This window comes from Symphalangus syndactylus, chromosome 5 (assembly GCF_028878055.3).
Source record: "Symphalangus syndactylus isolate Jambi chromosome 5, NHGRI_mSymSyn1-v2.1_pri, whole genome shotgun sequence".
Classification (NCBI taxonomy): domain Eukaryota; kingdom Metazoa; phylum Chordata; class Mammalia; order Primates; family Hylobatidae; genus Symphalangus; species Symphalangus syndactylus.
Genome location: NC_072427.2, coordinates 81,986,507 through 82,011,771, shown reverse-complemented (window position 1 = coordinate 82,011,771; position 25,265 = coordinate 81,986,507). Strand labels below are relative to the sequence as shown.

General features: G+C 42.6%; 1 protein-coding gene and 1 non-coding gene across 7 annotated transcripts in view; one reads left to right on the top strand and one right to left on the bottom strand.

The window, feature by feature from the left end:
• Positions 1 to 5,038: 5,038 nt before the first annotated feature.
• The window catches only part of DENND5B (DENN domain containing 5B), a 209,941-nt gene continuing 189,714 nt past the window's right edge, over positions 5,039 to 25,265 (bottom strand). For all 6 annotated transcript variants that reach the window (XM_055280097.2, XM_055280095.2, XM_055280099.2 and 3 more), the window contains 6 exons: positions 23,303 to 23,421; positions 21,824 to 22,011; positions 16,327 to 16,409; positions 15,980 to 16,106; positions 12,410 to 12,584; positions 5,039 to 10,588 (listed from right to left, as the gene is read on the bottom strand). In XM_055280097.2, coding sequence (XP_055136072.1) covers positions 10,405 to 10,588; positions 12,410 to 12,584; positions 15,980 to 16,106; positions 16,327 to 16,409; positions 21,824 to 22,011; positions 23,303 to 23,421 — 876 coding nt within the window. In that variant the 3' untranslated portion in view covers positions 5,039 to 10,404. The remainder of the gene's footprint in view (positions 10,589 to 12,409; positions 12,585 to 15,979; positions 16,107 to 16,326; positions 16,410 to 21,823; positions 22,012 to 23,302; positions 23,422 to 25,265) is intronic.
• LOC129483590 (U6 spliceosomal RNA) lies at positions 20,083 to 20,194 on the top strand. Its single transcript, XR_008658113.1, has one exon. It is a non-coding gene; the product is annotated as a U6 spliceosomal RNA (small nuclear RNA).

Below are 25,265 nucleotides of genomic sequence, written 5' to 3'. Positions count from 1 at the left end.
GCTATTTAGATGTCTTCCTTTTCTATTACTTATTTATTTAATTTATTTATTTAGTAGAGAAACAGGGTCTTAGTATGTTCCCCAGGCTGGTCTTGAACTCCTGGGCTCCAGTGATCCTCTTGCCTCGTCTTCCCAAAGTGCTGGGATTACAGGTTGAGTCACCGTGCCTGTAACGTTTTTCATCGTAACATTGTTCAGAATAGTGAAAAAAAAATGACAGTAATCTAAATGTCAAACAAATCATGCTACATCCTTATCACAAAGTTAAAATTAATGTTTTAGATTTAATAACTCACTCCCTTTGTGTTCTCATGAACACATGATTTAATATTGGTTTCATGACATTAAGTTCCATTCATACATGCTGGAAATTTACATCTAAAGTCCAGCTATAGCTCCCCAAATCCAGACCAAGACATTGAATTTCCTCTGTGGTGTCCCGGCAAGTTCTGGAGTATGTCACCTCCTCATGGATGTGTCCTTGGCACCCGGGGGCAGATTCCAAACAAGTCCACTTCTTTTAAATGTCTCGGTAAACTTATTTTTATTTTTTTGAGACTGGGTCTCACTCTGTTGCTCAGACTGGAGTGCAGTGGCATCATCTCGGCTCACTGCAACCTTCATCTCTGGGGCTCAAGCGATCCTCCCACCTCAGCCCTGCAGGTAGCTGGGAACACAGGCACGTGCCACCATGCCAGGCTAATTTTTTGTATTTTTAGTAGAGACGGGGTTTTGCTATGTTGCCCAGGCTGGTCTCGAAATCCTAGGCTCAAGCAATCCAACTGCCTCAGCCTCCCACAGTGTTGAGATTACAGGTGTGAGCCGCTGTGCCCAGCCTCAGTAAACTTCTCTGCCACCCAGAGAGAGGGTTGTACCCTCTTCTCAGGGTCTGGTTCAACCTCAGGCAGATTTGCCTTCACTCAGGCCTATGTTTTTTTTTTTTTTTTTTTTTGCGGGGGGACGGAGTCTCACTCTGTTGCCCAGGCTGGAGTGCAGTGGTGCGATCTCTGCTCACTGCAACCTCCGCCTCCCGGGTTCAGGCGATTCCCCTGCCTCAGCCTCCAGAGTAGCTGGGACTACAGGCACGCGCCACTATGCCCGGCTAATTTTTTAAATTTTTAGTAGAGATGGGGTTTCACCGTGTTAGCCAGGATGGTCTCGATCTCCTGACCTCGTGATCTGCCCGCCTCGGCCTCCCAAAGTGTTGGGATTACAGGCGTGAGCCACCGCGCCCGGCCAATTTAGCCCTATAGCTAATGGCTGCTCCCTATAAATGCTTTTCTTATATTCTTTAAGAGTTTTGTTTTCATCACCTGGCATCAGATCCTCCATTATTCCAACTTCTTGTTATTGTTTGTGATAGGTAATCTTAGGTCAACTTAGCTGGGCCAGGGTGCCCAGAAACTTGGTCAAACATTATTCTGGATACTACTATGAAGGTGTTTTTGGATGAGATTAGTGTTTTTTTGTTGTTGTTGTGTTTTTTTTTTTTTGTGATGGAGCCTTGCTCTGTCACCCAGGCTGGAGTGCTGTGGCATGATCTTGGCTCACTGCAACCTTTGCCTCCTGGGTTCAAACGATTCTGCCTCAGCCTCCTGAGTAGCTGGGATTACAGGCATGTGCCACCATGCCCATCTAATTTTTGTATTTTTAGTAGAGGTGAGGTTTCACCATGTTGGCCAGGCTGGTCTCGAACTCCTGACCCTGTGATCTGCCCACCTCGGCCTCCCAAAGTGCTGGGATTACAGCGCCCGGCGAGATTAACATTTTAATTGGTGGACTTCGAGTAAAGCAAATTACTATCCGTAATATGGGTGGGCCTCATCCAGTTTAAGGCGTTAATATAAAAAAGACTGACTTCCTTCTGAGCAAGAAGAAATTCTGCCAGCAGACTGCCTTTTGGCTTGAACTGTCTCTTCCCTGAGTCTTCAACCTGATGGCCCACAATAAAGATTTAGACTCCCCAGGCCTCCACAATTGTGTGAGCCAATTCCTTAAAATGTTTCTCTATCTATACATGTCCTATTAGTTCTATTTCTCTGGAGAACCCTAATACATTATTCTTTTTTTTTTTTTTTTTTTTTTTTTTGAGACAGAGTCTCTCTCTGTTGCCCAGGCTGGAGTGCAGTGGTGCGATCTTGGCTCACTGCAACCTCCGCCTCCTGGCTTCAAGCGATTCTCCTCCCTCAGCCTCCGGAGTAGCTGGGGTTACAGGCGCCCACCACCACGCCTGGCTACTTTTTGTATTTTTAGTAGAGACGGGGTTTCACCACGTTGTTCAGGCTGGTCTCGAACTCCTGACCTCGTGATCCACCCACCTTGGCCTCCCAAAGTGCTGGGATTACAGGCATGACCCACCACACCCAGCCTACATTATTCTTTACATTCAACTACCCCAGTTCAAATTGCTGTGTGGTTTCTGTCTCCTGATTGGACCGTGATGAATACACTATCATTCTCTCCTGAACTCCCAATCCATACGTGCAGATGCTTACCCAGCATCTCTATCTGGATGTCTAACAGGCATCTCAAAAGCATTGCAAACTTGTGATCCCCAAAAGTAGCTCTTGATGCTCCTCCCACAAATTTGTTTTCTTTTTTTTCTTTTTTTCCTTTTTTTTTTTTGAGACGAAGTCTTGCTCTTGTCCTGCAGTCTGGAGTGCATTGGCATGATCTTGGCTTACTGCAACCTCCGCCTCCCGGGTTCAAGTCATTCTCCAGCCTCAGCCTCTCGAGTAGCTGGGATTACAGGTGCGCACCACCACGCCCAGCTAGTTTTTTGTATTTTTAGTAGAGATGGGGTTTCACCATGTTGGCCAGGCTGGTCCTGAACTCCTGACCTCAGGTGATCCGCCTGCCTTGGCCTCCCAAAGTGCTGGGATTACAGGCATGAGCCAGTGTGCCCCGCCAAACTTGTTTTCTCTTACAGCTTTTCCAATCTCAGTTAAAGGCAACTCCATTTTTCAGTAAGGCCTTCCCTGGCAACCTATTAATTGTAGTCAGCAGCCCCAACTATACTTTCAATCCCTCTTCTCTGCTGTTACTTTATTTTTTATTTTTATTTTTTTGAGCAGATTCTCACTCCATTGTCCAGGCTGGAGTGCAGTTGCGTGATCTCGGCTCACTGTAGCCTCCGCCTCCCATGTTCAAGCGATTCTTCTGCCTCAGTCTCCCAAGTAGCTGGGATTACAGGCGCCCACCACTAAACCCGGCTAATATTTGTATTTTTAGTAGAGATGGGGTTTCACCATGTTGGTCAGGCTGGTCTTGAACTCCTGGCCTCAAGAGATCTGCCTGCCTCAGCCTTCCAAAGTGTTGGGATTACAGGCATGAGCCACCACGCCCGGCCCTTTGCTGTTATTATTTATTTTTTTTGAGACAGAGTCTTACTCTGTCACCCAGACTGGAGTGCAGTGGCACAATCTTGCCTCACTGCAACCTCTGCCTCCCAGGTTCAAGCAATTCTTCTGCCTCAACCTCCCGAGTAGCTGGGATTACAGGTGCATGCCACCACGCCGGGCTAACTTTTGTATTTTTAGTAAAGACGTTTTCACCATGTTGGCCAGGCTGGTCTCGAACTCCTGACCTTGTGATCCACCCTCCATGGCCTCACACAGTGCTGGGATTACAGGCGTGAGCCACTGCATCCCACTGCTATTATTATTATCTAACTACTATATTTATTACATATGTTTATTATGTAACTCCTCCACTGGAATATAAACTATGAGAGCAATAATTTAACATGTATTTTAGGGCCAGGTGCGGTGGCTCACGCCTGTAATCCCAGCACTTTGGGAGGCCGAGTTGGGCAGATCATGAGGTCAGGAGATCAAGACCATTCTGGCTAATATGGTGAAACCTCATCTCTACTAAAAATACAAAAGAGCTGGGCGTGGTGGCTCACGCTTGTAATCCCAGCACTTTGGGAGGCCGAGGCGGGCGGATCACGAGGTCAGGAGATCGAGACCACAGTGAAACCCCGTCTCTACTAAAAATACAAAAAATTAGCCAGGCGTGGTGGCGGGCACCTGTAGTCCCAGCTACTCGGAGAGGCTGAGGCAGGAGAATGGTGTGAGCCCGGGAGGCGGAGCTTGCAGTGAGCCGAGATCACGCCACTGCACTCCAGCCTGGGTGACAGAGCGAGACTCTGTCTCAAAAAAAAAAAAAAAAAAAAAAAATACAAAAGATTAGTCAGGCGTGGTGGCACGTGCCTGTAGTCCCAGCTACTCGGGAGGCTGAGACAGGAGAATCGCTTGAACCTGGGAGGTGGAAGTTGCAGTGAGCCAAGATTGTGCCACTGCACTCCAGCCTGGTGACAGAGCGAGACTCCGTCTCAAAAAAAAAAAAGAATTGCATGGTTTTTTGTTTTGTTTTTTTGAGATGAAGTCTCACTCCTGTCCCCCAGGCTGGAGTGCAGTGGCATGATCTCAGCTCACTGCAACCTCCGCCTCCCAGGTTCAGGCGACTCTCCTGCCTCAGCCTCCCAAGTAGCTGGGATTACAGGCACCTGTCACCATGCCTAGCTAATTTTTGTATTTTTAGTAGAGACGGGGTTTCGCTATGTTGGCCAGGCTGGTCTTGAACTCCTGACCTCAGGTGATCCACTCGCCCTGGCCTCCCAAAATGCTGGGATTACAGGCCTTCTCCTTTTTAATGATACATTTTGATGACCAGAAATTCTTAATTTTTATATAGTCAATTTTTTTTTACAGCAAAGCACCTGTGAACATAGTCAAATTTATCACACTTATCCTTTATAATTTAAATGTCTTACTTAAGAAAACTTCCCTTTCCCAAGTTAATAAGTACATTTTGTATTTTCTCCTAAAAATTATGTTTCATCTTTCACATTTAGGTTGTTAAGCCATCAAGAATTGATTTTTCTGTATGGTGTGAGGTAGGGTTCAAATTTTCACCCCTTACTCAGAAGGCTCTATTTTTCTACCTAATGGTTTTGGTTTGATCTCTCTGCTTTCTGAAGTCTCTTATCCTATGAAACACTATCAAGATTCTACAACAATGAAGCAAAACAAAGTATCAATCCCACAGTTTTATTTGTAAAGAACAAAGCATGAAAAGTCATATTTAAATGTACTCCCAAACCTGAAAAACCCACGTCAGTTTGTCTGATATGTATGTTAAAGTGCTTAATATCACAATACTCTTTTAAATTTTATATTATGTTCAGATGAGAAAAAAAATCCAGTTCTGATGCATTTTGTTAACAATACAAAGAAAAACAATATAAAGCTAATTTTAAAAAAAGATACACAGGGTACATTTATACACGGTTTAAGTGTAACACAGCATTCTAAATGTTTCACACCTTCATTTGATTGACAGCAGGAACTCCTCACTATACTGCTCTATTGTTGACAAGATTTGGTGTTTAGAATCAAGATTGGAGTCACACACGAGTATATTCAGGTAAATTAGAACAAACATGATTCCCTCCTACATAACCCAAGGGTACCCTGGATCCCTTCAAATGAGGAAAAATTTTATTTGAGGTTTTTTTTTCCCTCTAGCTTGATGTGATATATCTCTGAAGCCAATCTTTATCTTGTCTTTGAGAGGGTGAACAGCTCTAATCAGATTTTGGAGATGAGGTTCTCCTTAGATTCTTTTGATCACACTACATCAGCAACCTCTTCAAAAAGCTTAGAATTCAGTTGATTCAAGGGATTTATAAATTTATTTTAATAGGAATAAAGGACCTAGTAGTTTATTATCCTTTTCTGTCTCCTATTTATGCTAAACAGTAAAGTAATAAATACTTATATAAGGAACAGACTTCAAAAGACATGGATGACTTGGAAATAGGAGTCACTTTATAAAAGTAGAGAAGGGCTCAAGACTCTCAATCAGTGAAGGTGTGTTAATACTGAAATATAAATAGCTAAAGTTCAGATTGTCTTTTCAACATAGTGAAAAGGATAGACTAGTTTCTGTAAACCTCACAGAAAATATTCACAGTTCCCTAAATGAAAAATCGTAATTTTTAGCAGAAAGAAGATATTTCATTATGAAGAGCTACACTCCTAATGTTGTGAAATAAATATTTCCCTGGAAATTTGAGGTCCTTGTCTGTCACCTCATGTTTCAAAATACCTTAGGGATGTCAACATGTACTACACATAAGCTGTTGTATAGTCTTGAACCTCTTTTTCACTTACATTTACATATAACAGTGCTTTATTGCCAAAAAAGGAAATATGAGCAATTATTTCCCCCATATCATTCATATAGTGTGATAGAAGTTCATTAAAATAATTTTTTAAAAAGCCATGTGAAAGTAAATACAAGGTTACAAAAGGTACAAAAATGTGTGAAACATTTAAATTTCAGAGGGAAATCCACACTTCTGCAAGGTTTAAGTTTCTCATATCAAATTCTCATTCCCAGTGGAAAACAGGGTGGGGAGGGTTGGGAGGTTTTTGTCCTCAGTAGCCTGCTTTTTCCCACGCAGGACTCCGCTTTATACTACTTCACACTGACTAGCAGTCATTTTTAAGGCATATGACTCCCGACCGGGGCACAGATCTCACACATGCTTCCAACATCAGTGTAATGCCACTGTGTCATAAAGGTCAAGATTAGGGATTTCAGGACATGAAAAACATTGGGAAAATAAATTTTTCAAGAGGTAATACTTTTGGCAATTTAATTTTAAAACAACTTCACCAGCTATTACTATGCAAAAATAATCATTATGGTCCCAGACATTTAATTTATTTGCAGGAAAAAAAACAAATTAAATATTGATTTTTTATTTACTTTGAGACGTGATCCTAAAGCAATGTATTAATTTAAAAAATTACCACAGCAGAAAAGATGCCTCTATGTGGGTATGGTCCTTCCAAAAGTCAGCTTAAAAGTCAAGCATTTATTCTAAGCATTCAGACTACTGTTGTGCTCAAATTTTTGGTATAACTTAGAGACACTTATGAGCCACATAAAAACTAAGTCCTTTGTTTTGTTTTTTTGAGATGGGGTTTCCCTATGTTACCCAGGCTGGACTCAAACTCCTGGGTTGAAGTGATCCTCCTGCCTTGGCTTCCCAAGCAGCTGGGACTACAGGTGTGTACTGCCATGCCCAACATGTCTTATTTCTTTATAACTGCACTTCTTATGTGACCCCAAACTCAGCTTAAGCATCCTTTTCATTGATCAAACTTGGATCCTAAGGACTATTTCCAAATATTTAAATTTATTCTTAAAGGCCAAGATTGACCACCATTGGGAATATTCAAAAGAATGGGGGTACTGGCCATTCAAGCAGCTCACACAAGGAGGGCCCCACGTGTTTATAGCACAGGCTGTATCAACGGAATAAGTACATGGGCTCACAAGGTGACTAAAGGACCCATCACCCAAGAGGATGTGTCAGTTCTGATGTGTTTTTTTTTTAAATCATCATTTCACCATTATCGTAATATTACACAAAGGCATGAAGATGAAACTTTAGGTGTAACTTTTTTGGGGGGTATTACTTTTTAAAGTGATGGTTTTATTCATAGGCCCCAAATCCAACTTTGCTTTGCAGTTTTTGTTTGTTTGTTTGTTTTTGGTTTTGTTTTGAGACGGAGTCTCGCTCTTGTCGTCCAGGCTGGAGTGCTGTGGCGCGATCTCGGCTCACTACAACCCCCACCTCCTGTGTTTAAGCGATTCTCCTGCTTCAGCCTCCTGAGTAGCTGGAATTACAGGCCCTGCCACCACCCCCTGGCTAAGTTTTGTCTATTTTTTTTTTTTTTTAGCAGAGACGGGGTTTCAACATGTTGGCCAGTCTGGTCTTGAACTCCTGACTGACCTCAGATGAACCACCCGCCTCAGACTCCCAAAGTGTCAGGATTACAGGCGTTAGCCACGGCACCTGGCCTGCTCCCAGTTTTTACAAGATGTTAATTCCCAATAATCTGAGAGCAATGTGTTAATATGAATATTCTTCTAAATGAATATTCATCCTTATTTCCTACTTGTATAGGTGGATGAATAAAAATCCAATAGTATAATAGAAAGACTATTAGTAAGAATGCCAGAAGGTCAGTCTCATGCAGCCTGGTGAAATAACACAAACAAACAAACAAACATGAATTCTAGAGCTTGTGTTGTCAGTAACCAGCTGTGGGGTAAGTGTAAGATTTAATCTCTCTATTCCTTAAGTGTTCCCATCCACAAAGTAAGAAGGCTGGACGAGGTGTGTCAATCCCAGCACACTAACCTAAGTCATCCCCCTGGTTGCCTAGACCTGTCAGGAGCATGGTCTTATGAAGATACAAGCATGAAATCCTGAGCTGGACCCCTCTATAGTTTCTGATCACTAAACACAGTAGGAACCCAGTGTAAACAGGTTCTGGATATCTCCCACGATAGACTTCCCATGTCCCTGGAAGAGCTGTACCATTGTAGACACACTTTAGCTTCAGGCAAACAAATTTCTGGTCTACCCAGAACCATCTTCTTAAACCATTTCCATGGGTTTTTATTTTTATTTATTTTTTGAGACAGGGTCTTGCTCTGTCACCCAGGCTGGAGGGCAGTAGCACGATCTTAGCTCACTGCAAGCTCTGCCCCCCGGGTTCACGCCATTCTCCTGCCTCAGCCTCCTGTACAGGCACCCGCCACCATGCACAGCTAATGTTTTGTATTTTTAGCAGAGACGGGGTATCACCGTGTTAACCAGGATGGTCTCGATCTCCTGACCTCGTGATCCGCCCGCCTCGGCCTCCCAAAGTGCTGGGATCATAGGTGTGAGCCACCGCACCTGGCTCCATGGGTTTTTAAATACAGCTGTCAACTCTCCTTTTCCTCAAGTATGAAGTCACATGTTAAAAGAGGCTGTCCTTGGCTGAATACAGTGTTTGATAAAGGGAGTTAGGCACTTGTTTCATTAGCTTCTTCCTCCAGGAAATAAGCTTAACAACGCAGTTGGTGAAAGCCCAGCACCTTCCGATTGCACAAGGATACTGATGCCATGGCTTTGCTTTTCAGCCACAACTGGGAATAAAACTAGCTCTGCTGAGGCAATTTTGCTGCTAAAAATGTACAAATGCCTAATTAGAGTTACAGGACCTACCAGAAGATGAGGACTTACAGTAACTAGCCAATACTACATTTACTTAACTTCTTTATAAACTATCAAAATGGAAAGTTACTCACAACTTTTGGTCTTTCAAAATTGTTGCCACCTCTTGTTTTGCTTCCATTTTGTCAGCCTGTGCCGCCAGTGGCTTTTAGCTTCTCTGGGTCAGTTGTTTTACATTATTACTCCCCTTCCTACAAAGGAATGTAAAGCTTGCCCTGAAACACCCAGAAAGGGTTCATTCTCTCTTTCCTTCTGTTATTTGCATTATCATGGTCAACAAATGCTTTCACAAAAACATTCCAAGCCACACAGAGCCCTCCTCCTCCTTAGACATTCCTTCCATTTCCCGAGGGGGGATGGGCCCTGGAGAGGTGGGTGATTAGACCCTAACAAAGACAGGGCTCACGGTTATCCTTAAGAGGTAGACCACTGCAGAGTTTAGATGGCCAAATTAAAAGTACAGAATCAAATTGCTGTTTGCAGTTCTTATCACTATGAATCTAACACTGAAATTCACATCTCCCCAAAGTACCTCAAATAACAAGAATAAAAATGCCAAGAATGAAGTTAGTCTAGGCTAATCTTTCCAAAGTGTAAAGAGGTTATAATCCCACAATTGAACACACTTCTCAGAGCTTTGTATGTTCTCTTTCCAGTTCAGCCAAGCTCCTGGGGTCTACTGTTTAAAATACTCCAATTATATCATCTTGTGCGGACTGAAATTTTTTTCCAAAAGACTGGAAAAGTGACTAACGATTCAAATATATAAAACAGTTTGTAACTTAAAAGATACAAGTGAAGACTACCAGTACAGTAGGTAAAGCTGTGTGCATCCACAATACAAAGGATCAGACTCCAAGATGGATGGCTACTACATAACAATGCATTCTGGGTTTCTCTGTGATATCTGGAGAAAAAAAAAAGCCCGACTGGGTTGCACTATATTTACATGTTTACTGGCTTCTTCCTGGCTAGCACCACTCTTCCCCGCAACCCCCAACATTTTTAAGCTACTTATTTTAAGTCACAGGAATATTCAATCTAAGAAAAGCATCTTATTAGAGTAATATAATTTCTTAAAGAAGATAGCATATTTACACACATCTAACACATGAAAATACTCTATTTTATACTAAATTCCAGGTTCAAATGAACTACAATACAACATTTTGCCTTGCCTGTAGAGTGAGGATTGTTCCAAATGGGGCATATGTTGGGCTGCCCCTGCAGTGACTCACTACTGTCAGGCAAGTCCAAATCGGTCCCCTAGTTGGGAAAGGAGCAAGGTTTGGACTGAGAGTTTCTAGCCAGTTGGGTTACACATCCACTCCTTTGATGAGTGATCCTTCTAGAACTATGGTGAAGTCCTGAATGGTCTGCAGAATTCGGATAAGGGAGTTGACAGTCATGCGGTCCCGCAGGAGAGCGCTCTCTTCATACATTCGAGTGATGGCAGGACACTCAGCTAACAATGGAATCCACTGTGGGAGCAGGCGGTCCCTACAGACCCAAACAGAAACAATTCCTGAGCACTGCTGGCCTCGCTGCAGAACAAGGCACACAGTGGAGCCTGTATGAATGGGAAGGTGTGGGACTTGATGGTACAAAATCTACCCAAGCTAAGAGATCAGGAGAGAGGAAATCAAAGCCAAGAAGTTGAATATTTTCTGGTAAAAAGACAGTGATGAGACGGTGTGAAGCTAAAGGGAAAACCCATTATTTTAAACCCAATTTAATGTACTTTAAGAGTTTAAAGTACATTAGAAAGTCTATGCACATTAAAGACATTCTCTATTCTGATTTTACCACCTTTAGAAAGAGGCAGAATGTCATTTTCTATGTCTTTTTTTTTTTTTTTTTAATAGGAGTGTTACTCTGTGGCAAGGCATGCCACAGTATACTGACCCTTTGGAAGAAAGACTACACTAAACTGTAGGGACTTGCTTTTTTTTTTTTTTTTTTTTAACATATAACAGGGTGAGCAACAAAATCAAAGCAGAAAAACATTAAGCAGATTTTACAAACCAGATGAGAGTTTGCAATGGTCTAATAAATCAGAAGCGTATAGAGATAAAAGGAGATAAAGATCATGCTCAAAAGAAACTTTAAAAGCACAGCTAAAACTGGGCTCCTTTTATGAAGAAGAAATGCAGAACTTAGTTCTGTAAACCAGCTGTTTCAGGAAGATAAAACCTCACATCTTCAATGTTTCCTGATCAAACCTGACATTAGTAACCCATTGCTAAGTTCCTAAGACATCCTTATTAAGCATCCCCAACCAGGCCATCTTCAGTCTCAAGTTGAGGCTCTTCAGGTTCAGGAGAAAACAAATACTACATGGGTAACTTAAAAAACGAAATCTAAAGGTCTGTATGTTTCATTTCTTAAAATTCTGAGATCTGTTTTAAAAGTAATGGATTGCATCGCTCCTGTGTGTCACTTTCAAAAAATAAAGGGGTGGGAAATAGTCTTAAAAAGAAGATGATATTTATATAGCTAGAATCCCATAATGTTATTAAATGTAAATATAGTGGTATATATACACTATATAAGGTTTACTTAGTAAATATGTACGGTGTATGTGTCTAATTATCTGTCAACCTCCCTATTACCTATCTATCTGTCGAGCCGGTATACAGTCATGGTGGAGAGCCTGGGCTCTGAAGTGGGACAGGGTGTGAACTTGGCTCTGTCTCATTTTTCTGTGTGATCTTGGGAGTCTGCTAACTTATGTGTGCCTCATCTATTTTCTACTTTCTCATCTTTAAAATGAGAAAATCGGTTGCTACCTCATTGTAGTGGTGGTGGTGAATTAAAGAAACCCAAGGGAGCTGGGCGCGGTGGCTCACGCCTGTAATCCCAGCATTTTGGGAGGCCGAGGCGGGCAGATCACCAGGTCAGGAGATCCAGACCACGGTGAAACCCCATCTCTACTAAAAATACAAAAAATTAGCCGGGCGGGGTGGCGGACGCCTATAGTCCCAGCTACTCGGGAGGCTGAGGCAGGAGAATGGCATGAACCCAGGAGGCAGAGCTTGCAGTGAGCTGAGACCGCGCCACTGCACTCCAGCCTGGGCGACAGAGCGAGACTCCATCTCAAAAAAAAAAAAGAAACCCAAGGGAGGAGGCAGAGGTTGCAGTGAGCCAAGATTATGCCACGGTACTCCAGCCTGGGCGATGGAGTGAGACTGTCTCAAAAGAAAAAGGAAAAGGAAAGAAACCCAAAGGAGAGCTCTGGAAGGGGTATGATCTGGTATAACCTTTTCTGGACTGTAGTTCAACATGTGACAAATACAGGAAAATAAAAAACTGGTTTTGTACCTTGTTCCAAGGCAAACTAAAATCTGGAATTTGCCGTCCTTCCCAATGTTCCTGGGTGCAGTATTAATAGCATTTACATAGTGGCAGAAGGTTTTGCAGGATGATTTCTGAATAAGGACATCATCTTCATTATCTAGAATCTGGTCAGTTGTTTCAAAATAAGCAACCACTTTCTCTGAGGAAAAAAGTCAGAATTATGTCACAATATATGTCAACACTTCATATATAGAAAGATTCATCACTTAATTTATTATGGAAACACTAATGATGCTTTGCATACAGTCAGTCCTGAAGCCAATATCATTACCGTATCATTGATTTTAGGGGTCGATGTTTCATGGTAGAACAATAAATATGCTCCCAGGAATTTATTTTCTAATCTAAACTGCATTTCAGAAAACTGGAAAGTTTACTCCCTTTAAAATACTTTCATGAAACAGAAACTGGCAAAAAAGAAAAATAGCATCTTCTGTTAAGACTGGAACCTTCCAGGAATAACCAGCAATGACACGGTAGCCATTGAAATAATACCCCATGTTCTGGTTATAGAATGACTTGCTAACACTTTGCAACAAGATCCTTGAAATGTACCTGAGTAAGTGTCTGACAAAGAGAGATATACGTATATACACATGAGAAGCAGAAGCAATAAGATTCTAGGCATTCCAGAAGAAAAAAAAAATCACTCCTGGAGGCCTATCTCTGTCAACTTTCCTTTTTTTTTTTTTGTCTACTCTAAGATGAAATAAACTACTTCGTCTAGGCCTTATTTAGAAAACACAAAATGATTAATTGCCCATTTAAAGAAACTAGGAATTCTAGAAGAGCTGCATACCAAAAGAAAGATTACAGAGCTTAGCAAGCTAGAACAGAAACACTCCAAAGAAGATTTCTGTGATGATGAAAATGTTCTCTCTCAGGCCGGGCGCGGTGGCTCACGCTTGTAATCCCAGCACTTTGGGAGGCCGAGGCAGGCGGATCACAAGGTCAGGAGATCGAGACCACGGTGAAACCCCGTCTCTACTAAAAATACAAAAACAAATTAGCCGGGCGTGGTGGCGGGCGCCTGTAGTCCCAGCTACTTGGGAGGCTGAGGCAGGAGAATGGCGAACCCAGGAGGCGGAGCTTGCAGTGAGCCGAGATTGCGCCACTGCACTCCAGCCTGGGTAACAGAGCGAGACTCCGTCTCAAAAAAAAAAAAGAAAATGTTCTCTCTCTACAAGGTCCACTTTGGTAGCCACATGTGGCTACTGAGCACTTGAAATGTGGCCAGTGTTATTAAGAAAATGAAATTTACATTTGATTTAAATTAAATAGATTTGGCCAGGCATGGTGGCTCACGCCTGTAATCCCATCACTTTGGGAGGCTGATGCGGGCAGATCACCTGAGGCTGGGAGTTCAAGACCAGCCTAGCCAGCATGGTGAAACCCCATCTCTACTAAAAATACAAAAATTAGCTGGGCGTGGTGGCAGGCACCTGTAATCCCAGCTACTCGGGCTGAGGCAGGAGAATTGCTTGAACCCAGGAGGCAGAGGCTGCGGTGACCCAAGATCACACCATTGCACTCCAGCCTGGGCAACAGAGCGAGACTCCATCTAAAACAACAACAAAAAATTAAATAGATTTAAAATTTAAATGGCTATATGTGGCTAATGGTTACTATACTGGACAACACAGAGCTAGAGGAATCCTTTTACAAAAATTGGCCAGGCACAGTGGCTCACACCTGTAATCCCAGCACCTTGGGAGGCCAAGGCGAGTGGATCACTTGAGGACAGAATTTGGGACCAGCGTGGCCAACATGGCAAAACCCCATCTCTACTAAAAATACAAAAATTAGGGGTGTGGTGGCAGGTACCTGTAATCCCAGCTACTCAGTGGCTGAGGCAGGAGAATTGCTTGAACCCAGGAGGCAGAGGTTGCAGTGAGCTGAGATGGGGCCACTGCACTCCAGCCTGGGCAGCAGAGTGAGACTCTGTCTCAAACAAACAAACAGTTCTATCATGTCACTCCTTAGCTCAAAGCCTTCCAACAGCTTCCAATTTCATTCAGGATAAAGGCTGAAGTCATTCCAATGACCTAGAAGGCCCTACACAACCTGGCACTGGCACTAAACACCCCCTCCCCCAATCTCCTACTCTCCCTCTCTTGCTGTGCTCCAGTCACACTGATCTTGGAGTTCCATGGAAACACTTCCACCTTGGGGCTTAGCACTGGCAGTGCTGTCAACCTGAAGTCCCTCCTCCCAGATATCTACATGGCTCACTTCCTCACCTACATGAAGTCTGTGCTCCAATGTACCTTGACATTCAGCAGAATCTAAAACCACCCCATTTAAAAGACCACTCCCCCACTTTATTTCCTTTTATACTGCTCTATTTCTTTCCAGATCAATGGTCACATTTCTGACATACCATATGAATTACGTATTTGTTATGTTTTTGTGTATTGTTTCCCATAACAACCTGAGTATAAGTGTGTCAACCATAGGGATTTCTGTTTTGTTTACTAATGTGTATCTTGAGCAACTCGAGTAATATTTAGAATATTGTGCATATTACAATTTGTTGAGTGAAGGAAAAACAAAGACAATACTTGATATTTATTTATTATTATTATACACACTTTTTGAGACAGGGTCTCACTCTGTTGCCCAGGCTGGAGTGCAGTGGCTTGATCATGGCTGACTGCAGCCTTCACCTCCTAGGCTCCTGGGCTCAAGCTATGCTCCTGCCTCAGCCTCCCAGGTAGCTGGGACCACAGGTATGTGCTACCACACCCAGCTAATTTAATATTTCTTTAAAAAAATATATATCCACTGGGCATGGAGGCTCACGCTTGTAATCCCAGCACTTTGGGAGGCCGAGGCGGGCGGATCACGAGGTCAGGAGATCGAGACCACAGTGAAACCCCGTCTCTACTAAAAATACAAAAAAATTAGCCGGGCGTGGTGGCGGGCGCCTGTAGTCCCAGCTACTCGGAGAGGCTGAGGCAGGAGAATGGCCTGAACCCAGGAGGCGGAGCTTGCAGTGAGCCGAGATTGCGCCACTGCACTCCAGCCTGGGCGACAGAGCAAGACTCCGTCTCAAAAAAAAAAAAAGATATAGATATAGATACAGATATATCGATATATCTATATCTATAGATATATATCTATCCTTGCCGGGCAGGCTGGCTCACTCCTGTAATCCCAGTACTTTGGGAGACTGAGGTGGATGGATCACAAGGTCAGGAGTTCAAGACCAGCCTGGCCAATATGGTGAAACCCCTTCTCTATTAAAAATACAAAAATTAGTTGGGCATGGTGGTGCACACCTGCAGTCCCAGCTGCTTGGGAGCCTGAGGCAGGAGAATCATTTGAGCCCGGGAGGCAGAGGTTGCAGTGAGCCAAGACCGCGCCACTGCACTCCAGCTTGGGCAACAGAGTAAGACTCCGTCTGAAAAAAAAAAAAAAAGAAAAAAAAAAAATATATATATATACCCTTATCACTAACCTTATTCACTCAGATTCCTGGGTCTTTGAGTTCCTAAGAAAGGCCTTAATGTGATAAACCTCTGCTTTATTTACCTATGAAGTCCCAGATGAAGACATTCTTGTGAAAGATGCGGGCAGATTTGAACCCGTGATGGAAAACTTGCTCAAGGGCTGCAACCAGGCCATTTTCTCCACACAGCAACACGGTGAGGCTTCCTCTCTGTGGGGCGTAACACACAGTGCCAAAGAAAAATCTCCTGCATCTATGTCTAAGAAAAACACTAGAGAAGCAAGTGCTGAAGGTAGCTCTATGAAGCATGTTTTTACAGCTACCAGAAAGCTTACAAATGAAAATTCAAGCACCCCATATTGCCTCATGTATCACATATAAAAGCATTTTTAAAAGTCCCACTATACTAAGTTTTATAGCCCATAAATACCTCTTTTTCAGGTTTATGAAAATGTTTCACAATATTGTTCACAGCTTCTCCAATTCCTTCTTGTATCTGCCCAGCATTGGGTTCTGTAAAATAATAAACAGTGGCTGCATTCTCATGGGAGAGAAATAAACCAAAGTACTATGGGACATCAACTGTGTCCACCTAGGTAGGAAATACGTCACCACAGCAGGCTGGCTTTGCCAGGGGCTCCATAGAACTTGCCTCTGGCCAGTTTGGCCAAGTGGGAGGCATCCTAGCAAAATGGAAAATAATCCAAGAGATCCCTAGATTCATATCCCAGCATTACCATCTGCAATCTATAACCCTAGCCTAGTGTCTAACTTCCTCTGAGCTTTCAGTTTCCTCAACTGAAAATAGGGAAAATACACGCCTCACTGGGAAAACTGGTAAGTTATAGGAGTAAATAACTAGCATGGCGCCTGTCACAAAATGCTAGCAAGCCCCTAAATATGAGAAGCAATGCTGAGAAGTCCCAACATCACTCCTCAAATGTTCCCTTATGCTACCTACCTACAAGCCTGTTAGTGAAATGTTCCCTTATGCTACCTACCTACAAGCCTGTTAGTGAAATGTTCCCTTATGCTACCCACCTACGAGCCTGTTAGTGGGCATAGACTAAGGCTTGAGGTGCTCTGGATAGCTAACCTGGAGTCTGAAGATTTGCTGTTGTGTTTAAAATAAGGGGAAGATGCCAAGTATCCTGTGCATCCGGGCCTGAAGCCCAGAACTCCCTCCCTCCCTGGCTAGTCAATCCGTCTCAGCACTGCTTCCTTCTGCCAGCCAGTACTTGCTCTTCTAGGCCACTTTCCTGATAGGTTAGTGGGCTGCTTGAATGGGACCTAAATCACTTTTGTCCACCAAACCCAAGGAATGGTTTGTTTTTTAAAAAAGGTGGTAAACATTTCAGAAGTAGGTAACAAGAGAAAAGGTATATAGTTCAGATTTTCTTGTAGTTCTAATTTACTTAACGCACTATAAAGGAAAAGCCATGCATCCTCATGTTTAGGAATCTCTGAATTCATACTGCTCAAGGATTTCTTGCATGAACATTTCTTTTTTTTTTTTTTTTGAGACAGAGTCTCGCTCTGTCTCCCAGGCTGGAGTGCAGTGGTGCAATCTCAGCTCACTGCAACCTCCGCCTCCCAGGTTCAAGCAATTCTCCTGCCTCAGCCTCCTGTGTAGCTGGGACTACAGGTGCCGGCCACCATGCACGGCTAATTTTTTTGTATTTTTAGTAGAGACAGGGTTTTACCATATTGGTCATGCTGGTCTCGAACTCCTGACCTCAGGTAATCCGCCCACCTCAGCCTCCCAAAGTGCTGGAATTACAGGCATGAGCCACCACGCCCAGCTAACATTTCTTTCAGTAAAATTCAAGTAGGTTTTTTCTACACTAATGCATAAAAACTGTTAAAATGAAAACCTCTTATAATTGAAGTACTGATACCATGGCCTCTTGTTCCTAGTAGTTTCTTCACCCAGTAGTTTTTTGTTTGTTTTTTTACCTTTACCTTTCTCTATTTTTTCTTTTAGACATCAAGTCTATTTTGAAACCTGTCACCCATTCCAAAAAAGCCTTGATCAGTATTATTTTAAAACTGATTTTAAAAATTTTCAGTTCTCTGAATACCATTTTACATATCACATACTGTGAGAAAATACCCTGTTATCCATTTCTGAGTCTTGGGTCATTTAGACTTTTCTGCTTATAGAGTGAGAAAAGAAAGTATGATAAAAAAAAAATGGGGGATAAAAGCCTCTCAGATAATACCCCCATAAAATTGGACTGACTCAGATGTTATATTAGGATGGATTGAGCTGAAATCTACTTTTAAATTTTAAATCAGCATAATTAAAATTCACCGTGTAATAAAAGTCACCAATTTTGATGAGCTTTGACAAATGGATAGTCATGTAACCACCACCACAATCATGATACAGAACATTTCCATCATCCCCAAAAGTTACCCTGTGCTCTTTTTTTTTTTTTTTGAGACGGAGTCTCGCTCTGTAGCCCAGGCTGGAGTGCAGTGGCGTGACCTTGGCTCACTGCAAGTTCCACCTCCCAGGTTCACGCCATTCTCCTGCCTCAGCCTCCCGAGTAGCTGGGACTATAGGCACCCGCCATCACGCTCGGCTAATTTTTTGTGTTTTTAGTAGAGACGGGGTTTCACCATGTTAGCCAGGATGGTCTCGATCTGCTGACCTCGTGATCTGCCCGTCTCGGCCTCCCAAACTGCTGGGATTACAGGCGTGAGCCACCGTGCCCGGCCTATCCTGTGCTCTTTCAGTTACCTTCCTTAGCTCCTAACTCCTGGCAACCACTGATCTACTTTATATTATTATACTGCTTTTATAGAGATCTGATATATAAACAGATATATATCACTATCTGTTTATCCTTTTACCAGTTGATGTATATTGGGGTTGTTTCCATTTTTGGCTATTACGAATAAAGCTCTAAGAACATCTGGGTACAAGTCTGTGTAGATATATGTATTCATTTCTCTTGTGTACATATCTAGGAGTGAGATTTCTGGGCCAAGTGTACGGTAAGTGTACATGTATCTTTATAAATGCCAAGATGTTTTTTATTTTGTATTCCTACTAGCAATGCATGAGCTTTCTGTTACTCCACATCCTCACCAATATTTGTTGCTATAAGTGCTTTAAATTGCTTGGGCACAGTGGCTCACGCCTGCAATCCCAGCACTCTGGGAGGCCGAGGTGGGAGGATCACCTGAGGTCAGGAGTTCAAGACTAGCCTGGCTAACATGGTGAAACCCCGTCTCTACCCAAAATACAAAATTAGCCTCGCACAGCAGTGCATGCCCATAATCCCAGCTACTTGGGAGGCTGAGGCAGGAGAATTGCCTGAACCTGGGAAGTGGAGGTTGCAGTGAGATGAGATGGCACTACTGCACTCCAGCGTGGCCAACAAGAGCGAAACTCAGTCAAACAAGACAAAACAAAACAAAAAGCAAAAAAACTGCACTCATAGTTAATACACAATCATGTGCTAGCAAATGGATAGAGACTAATAGAATCTAGGGAAACTGCTTTGTTAATAAACTAAGGACCTATTAGGTACCTTTGTTATTCTACTTGTGGTTATAATCTATAGCTAAAAAGCCCCTTCACTGATAAACTTCCGTAACTTTTCCCTAAATACTGCCTCTATATTCATGTTCTGTGGCTGCCTTCTGCGGCTGCTGTAATAGACTCACAAAACTTGGTGGCTTAAGTGACAGAAATACATTTTATTGCAGTTCTGGGGGCCAGAAGTCAAAATTTAGTTATCACTGGGCAAAAAAAAAAAAAAAAAAGCAAGGTGTCAGCAGGGCTTTATTCCCTTGAAATTCTAGGGGAAAATCCCTTCCTTGCCTCTTTTAGCTTCTGGTGGCTGTTGGCATTCCTTGTTTTTTTTTTTTTGTGAGACAGAGTCTCACTCTGTTGTCCAGGCTGTAGTGCATGTAGTGCAGTGGCACAATATCGGCTCACTGCAACCTCCACCTCTCAGGTTCAAGTAATTCTCCTGTCTCCGCCTCCCAAGTAGCTAGGATTACAGGAGCACACTACCATGCCCGGCTAATTTTTGTATTTTTAGTAGAGACGGGGTTTCGCCATGTTGGTCAGGCTGGTCTCGAACTCCTGACCTCAGGTGATCCACCCACCTCGGCATAACGCCTGGCCAGCATTCCTTGTTGTTTTTTTTTTTTTTTTTAAGACACAGTCATGCTTGCTTCGGCAGCACATATACTAAAAAACTGGAACAATACAGAGAAGATTATTAGCATGGCCCCTGCCCAAGGATGACAAGCAAATTGGTGAAGCATTCCATATTTTTCTCAATACTTGAATATGGAACATATGCACAGGGGAAGGAAATAACATTGCACTTTATAAACACCGTATTATAAGTGGAAAATGCAATGTCTTAAATAAAACTATTTAAAATTGGCACCAAAAAACCCCCAAAAAAGACAGAGTGTCACTCTATCACTCAAGCTGGAATACTGTGGCATGAGCTCGGCTCATTGAAACCTCTACCTCCTGGGTTCAAGCAATCCTCATGCCTCAGCCTCCTAAGGAGCTGAGATTACAGGCATGCACCACATGCCTGGTTAATTTTTGTTTTTTTTTAGTAGAGATGGGGTTTTGCTATATTGGCCAGGTTGGCCTCAAACTCCTGATCTCAAGTGATCTGCCCACTTCGGCCTCCCAAAGTGTTGGGAAAGAATACGTATGATTGCATTTAGGGTCCACATAGGTGATCCAGGACAATCTCCTTATTTCAAGATCCCTATCACATCTGCAAAAACCCTTTTTCCAAATAAGGCAACATTTACAGATTCTAGAGACTAGAATTTTATATTTTTGGGAGACATTATTTAGTCTATTAAAGCCTACATTAGTAATTTAGTCTATTAAAGCCTAAATTAGTATAAATTAGAAGTTTACTATATTACTAAAAATGGCATGTGAACATAGTATAATATTCATAAAATTCACTCCTTTATAGTATTTTGTTTCATCCTTACTATAGGAAGAAAGTTGGGACAGAAGGGGTAGAAGGAAATTTTAATCTCTTAGAATAAGAGACACTGGGGCGGGCACGGTGGCTCACGCCTCTAATCCCAGCACTTTCAGAAGGTAAGGCGGGTGGATCTCAAGGTCAAGAGATTGAGACCAGCCTGGCCAACATGGGGAAACCTTGTCTCTACCAAAAATACGAAAAATTAGCCAGGTGTGGTGGCGGGCACCTTTAATCCCAGCTACTTGGAAGGCTGAGGCAGGAGAATCGTTTGAACCCGGGAGGCGGGGGTTGCAGTGAGCTGAGATGGCACCACTGCACTCCAGCCTGGGTGACAGAGCAAGACTCTGTCTCAAAAAAAAAAAAAGGCTAGATATGGCTATCTGGGAGTTATTATTAAGTTTCAGGCAAGGCCAGGTGTGGTGGCACACACCTGTAATGCCAGCACTTTGGGAGGCTGAGGCAGGCAGATCGCTTGAGCTCAGAAGTTCAAGACCAGCCTGGGCAACATGGTGAAAGGCAGTCTATAAAAAATACAAAAATTAGCCGGGTGTGATGTTGTGTGCCTGTAGTCCCAGCTACTTGGAAAGCTGAGGCGGGAGGATCATTTGAACCCGGGAAGCAGAGGCTGCAGTGAGCTGAGACTGTGCCACTGCATTCTAGCCTGGGTGACAGAGTGAAACCTTGTCTCAAAAGATAAAAGTTTCAGGTAAAATATTTACTCATATTTCCATAGCTTAATAAAAACAGAGCATGCAGGTTTTTTAAAAAATTAGATTTTAACATCTAAACTCTTCCGGCTTTTGAATATTTATGAATTTTCCTCAACTTTCTTCTTTTTAAAATCTCCTCACTACATTCGTTAACACAACTGTTTTCTATCAAATGGTCACATGAAGCTTACATCATAGGAGTACATAAGAAAAATTTAAATAAACTTACTGTTGTTTTTTCCTGTCAGTGAAGTGATGCTCAATCTCCTAGCCGTGGTGGGTGACTTCTGCTGGGGTGGAGTCCGACACTGCTTTACTAGATCTTCATCTGATGCTGATGTCATCAATTCTCCAATAAGAATTCTCTCCAGGCTCCCATCATCAATGCCTTTCCCCAGCCACCGCCCACATGGGAATCTGGGAGGACAGAAAACAAGTTTTTTATTATTTTTTTTTGAGACAGGGTTCTCGCTCAGCCCCCTGAGTAGTTGGGACTACAGGTGTGTACCACCACACCTGGCTAATTTTTGTGTTTTTTGTAGAGAGAAGGTCTCATTACACTGCCCAGGCTGGTCTTGAACTCCTGGCCTCAAGTGATCCTCCCATCTCAGTCTCTCAAAGTGTGTGGATTACAGGTGTGAGCCACTGCACCCGGTCAGAATATTTTCAAACTAGAAATTAATTTAGGAGTTCAGGCACAGAAGAGGACGATGTTTCCATAGAGTAGTGTTGGCTGTGACTAGTGGAATCCAAGAGATCTTTTCCTCCCACTGAAATTATTTTAGGCTTTTTTTATTTTCTTTTTTTCTGAGCGTTATATTAATCTTTCCAACACTTGTGCACCAAGCAATAGCAGCAAACATCTGTTGTTTTAAAAAGTTTTTTGAGGCTGTGCATGGTGGCTCATGCCTGTAATCCCAGCACTTTGGGAGGCCAAGGTGGGTGGATCATTTGAGGTTAGGAGTTTGAGACCAGCCTGGCCAACATGGCGAAACCCCATCTCTACTAAAAATACAGAAATTAGCGGGGCGTGTTGGCAGGTACCTGTAATCCCAGCTACTTGGGAGGCTGAAGCACGAGAATTGCTTGAACCTGGGGGGCAGAGGTTGCAGTGAGCCGAGACTGCACTATTGCACTTCAGCCTGGGCCATATGAGTGAAACTCTGTCTCAGACCGAAAAAAAAAAAAAAAAAAAAAAAAAAAGGAGAAAGAAAAAAAGTTTTTTGGGGGCCAATTTTGTATGACATAAACAAAAAAAAGTTGCTCCCCTCCCCCGGAAAAAAAAAAACCTAAAATTCAGAAGGCAGTGGAAGAGCTCAAACAATTCTTTTTTTTTTTTTTTTTTTTTTCTTGAGATGGAGTTTCACCTTGTTGCCCAGGCTGGAGTGCAATGGCACAATCTCGGTTCACTGCAATCTCCTCCTCCTCGGTTCAAGTGATTCTCCTACCTCAGCCTCCCAAGTAGCTGAGATTACAGGTGTACGCCACCATGCCCTGCTAATTTTTTTTATTTAGTAGAGATGGGGTTTCACCATGTTGGTCAGGCTGGTCTCAAACTCCTGACCTCAGGTGATCCACCCGCCTCGGCCTCTCAAAGTGCTGGGATTACAGGCGTGAGCCACTGTGCCTGGCCTACAATTCTTAAACCTTTTCTTATCTGAAGAGTCTTAAAACAAAGAATTCTGAGTTCCCAAGGCCATTTACTTACCTGTATGTATGTCCTGTGATTTCATTTCTGACCATGACACAATCCACTAGCCATTTGGCTAACAGTCCTGAGTTATCGTGACCAATCTGAACAGTGGTCAGCTTCCCCAAGTTCTGGCACTGTAGGGACACGACCTTAGGTTATTTAGTGCCCAATCCCATCCTGTTACATCTCAGCTTTACAGGTACTTTGGTTCCGTCTAGTTTAACAACTGCAGAGACAAACCCTGCATAATGTATTCAGCTGTGCACTAGAGAAACATATTCACATGTATTCCTTGCTCTCAGGGAGCTCCCACATAAGGAGCTAGGAGACATATGGACATTAACTACCAAATGAGGGGCACTGCACACAGTGCTAGATTAGAGATGTAGAAAGTGCTAGAAGAGCACTGGGGAAGGAACAGTTACTTCTACTTGGGGATCCCACAAACACTGAGACAGTGACTTGTGCCTTGAAGGATGAGAATAATTTCTAAAAACAGGAAAAAGATGCTATTTAGATTTCGTTACAAAGAGGTCAAGAAAACAATTGTAGATTTTAAAAATCACTAACACTGATATTCTTTTCTTTCTTAAAATATTTTTGTGGGTACATACCAGGTATATATATTTATAGGGTACATGAGATGTTGATATTTTTCTGTTCCAATGAGATACTAAGGCAGAACTGACCTCAGATCTCATATACTAGAAGTCTTTGAAGCTATTTTTTAAAAGGCATAGTTATCAGTAAGTTATCTTCACTGGCCCTTTGTGGACAAGTACAAAATAAAGCAATGATAATAGGAATAGTAAAAATGAATACTAATTAAATTCTGACTTCTAAAATCTGATAATGAAAAGATCACTGACCCCAACTATGTGCTGGATGAGAACATCAGAATTGTAAGTTCTTTTTTTTTGTTAATTTTAATTTTTAATTTTTATGGGTACCTAGTAGATGTGTATATTTATGGATTAATTGAGATATTTTGATATAGGCACGCAAGGCCTAATAACTGTATCAGGGTAAATGGGGTGTCCGTCACCTCAAACATTTATCATTTGTGTGACAATCCAATTATACTGTTATTTTTAAATGTACAGTTAAATTATTTTTGACTATAGTCACCCTGCTGTGCTAGCAAATACTAGGTCTTATTCACTCTATTTTTTTGTACCCATTAGAGCTACGAGTTTTTTTTTTTTCAGACGGAGTTTCGCTCTTGTTGCCCAGGCTGGAGTGCAATGGCGCCATCTCGGCTCACTGCAACCTCCGCCTCCCGGATTCAAGCGATTCTCCCGCCTCAGCCTCCCGAGAAGCTGGGATTACAGGCATGTGCCACCATGCCCGGCTAATTTTTGTGTTTTTAGTTGAGACGAGGTTTCTTCATTTTGGTCAGGCTGGCCTCAAACTCCCGACCTTACGTGATCCACCCGCCTCGGCTTCTCAAAGTGCTGGGATTATTGGAGTGAGCTACTGGCCCGGCCAGAGCTACAAGTTCTTAAAGCACTTTATTCTTTGTATCTCAGTGAGAAGGCATCACCATGCTGTAACTTAGGGATGATGGCATCTTGAATTAGTTGTGCAGCAGAGATGGAAAGAAGGAGGTAGACATGAGAGAGACAGCTTAGAAATGGCAATGATGGGGGTTTTGATGTACTTTCATTATTGGTAGATGAAGAAAAGCCAAGGGTTTTAATATTTTATATACAGGTGGCTTTGAGTCTACTGCACAGATAAGGCCAAACTGGGCTCCTGGGGGCGGGGGGGGGGGCATCATGACTCTAAGTGGAAACTGCTATTTTGAGACCCCAAGGAACATGAGAATGGGACATTCAGTTAGTACCATTTCCTTCCTCAAACACAACAATTATTTGTTCTCTTCCTCCACCAAGATCAACCTGTGTACAGGCTTAACCATATGCAACTATTTCACCAAGTAAGACTGAAAATTGACTACAATATTAAAAGGTTGTTG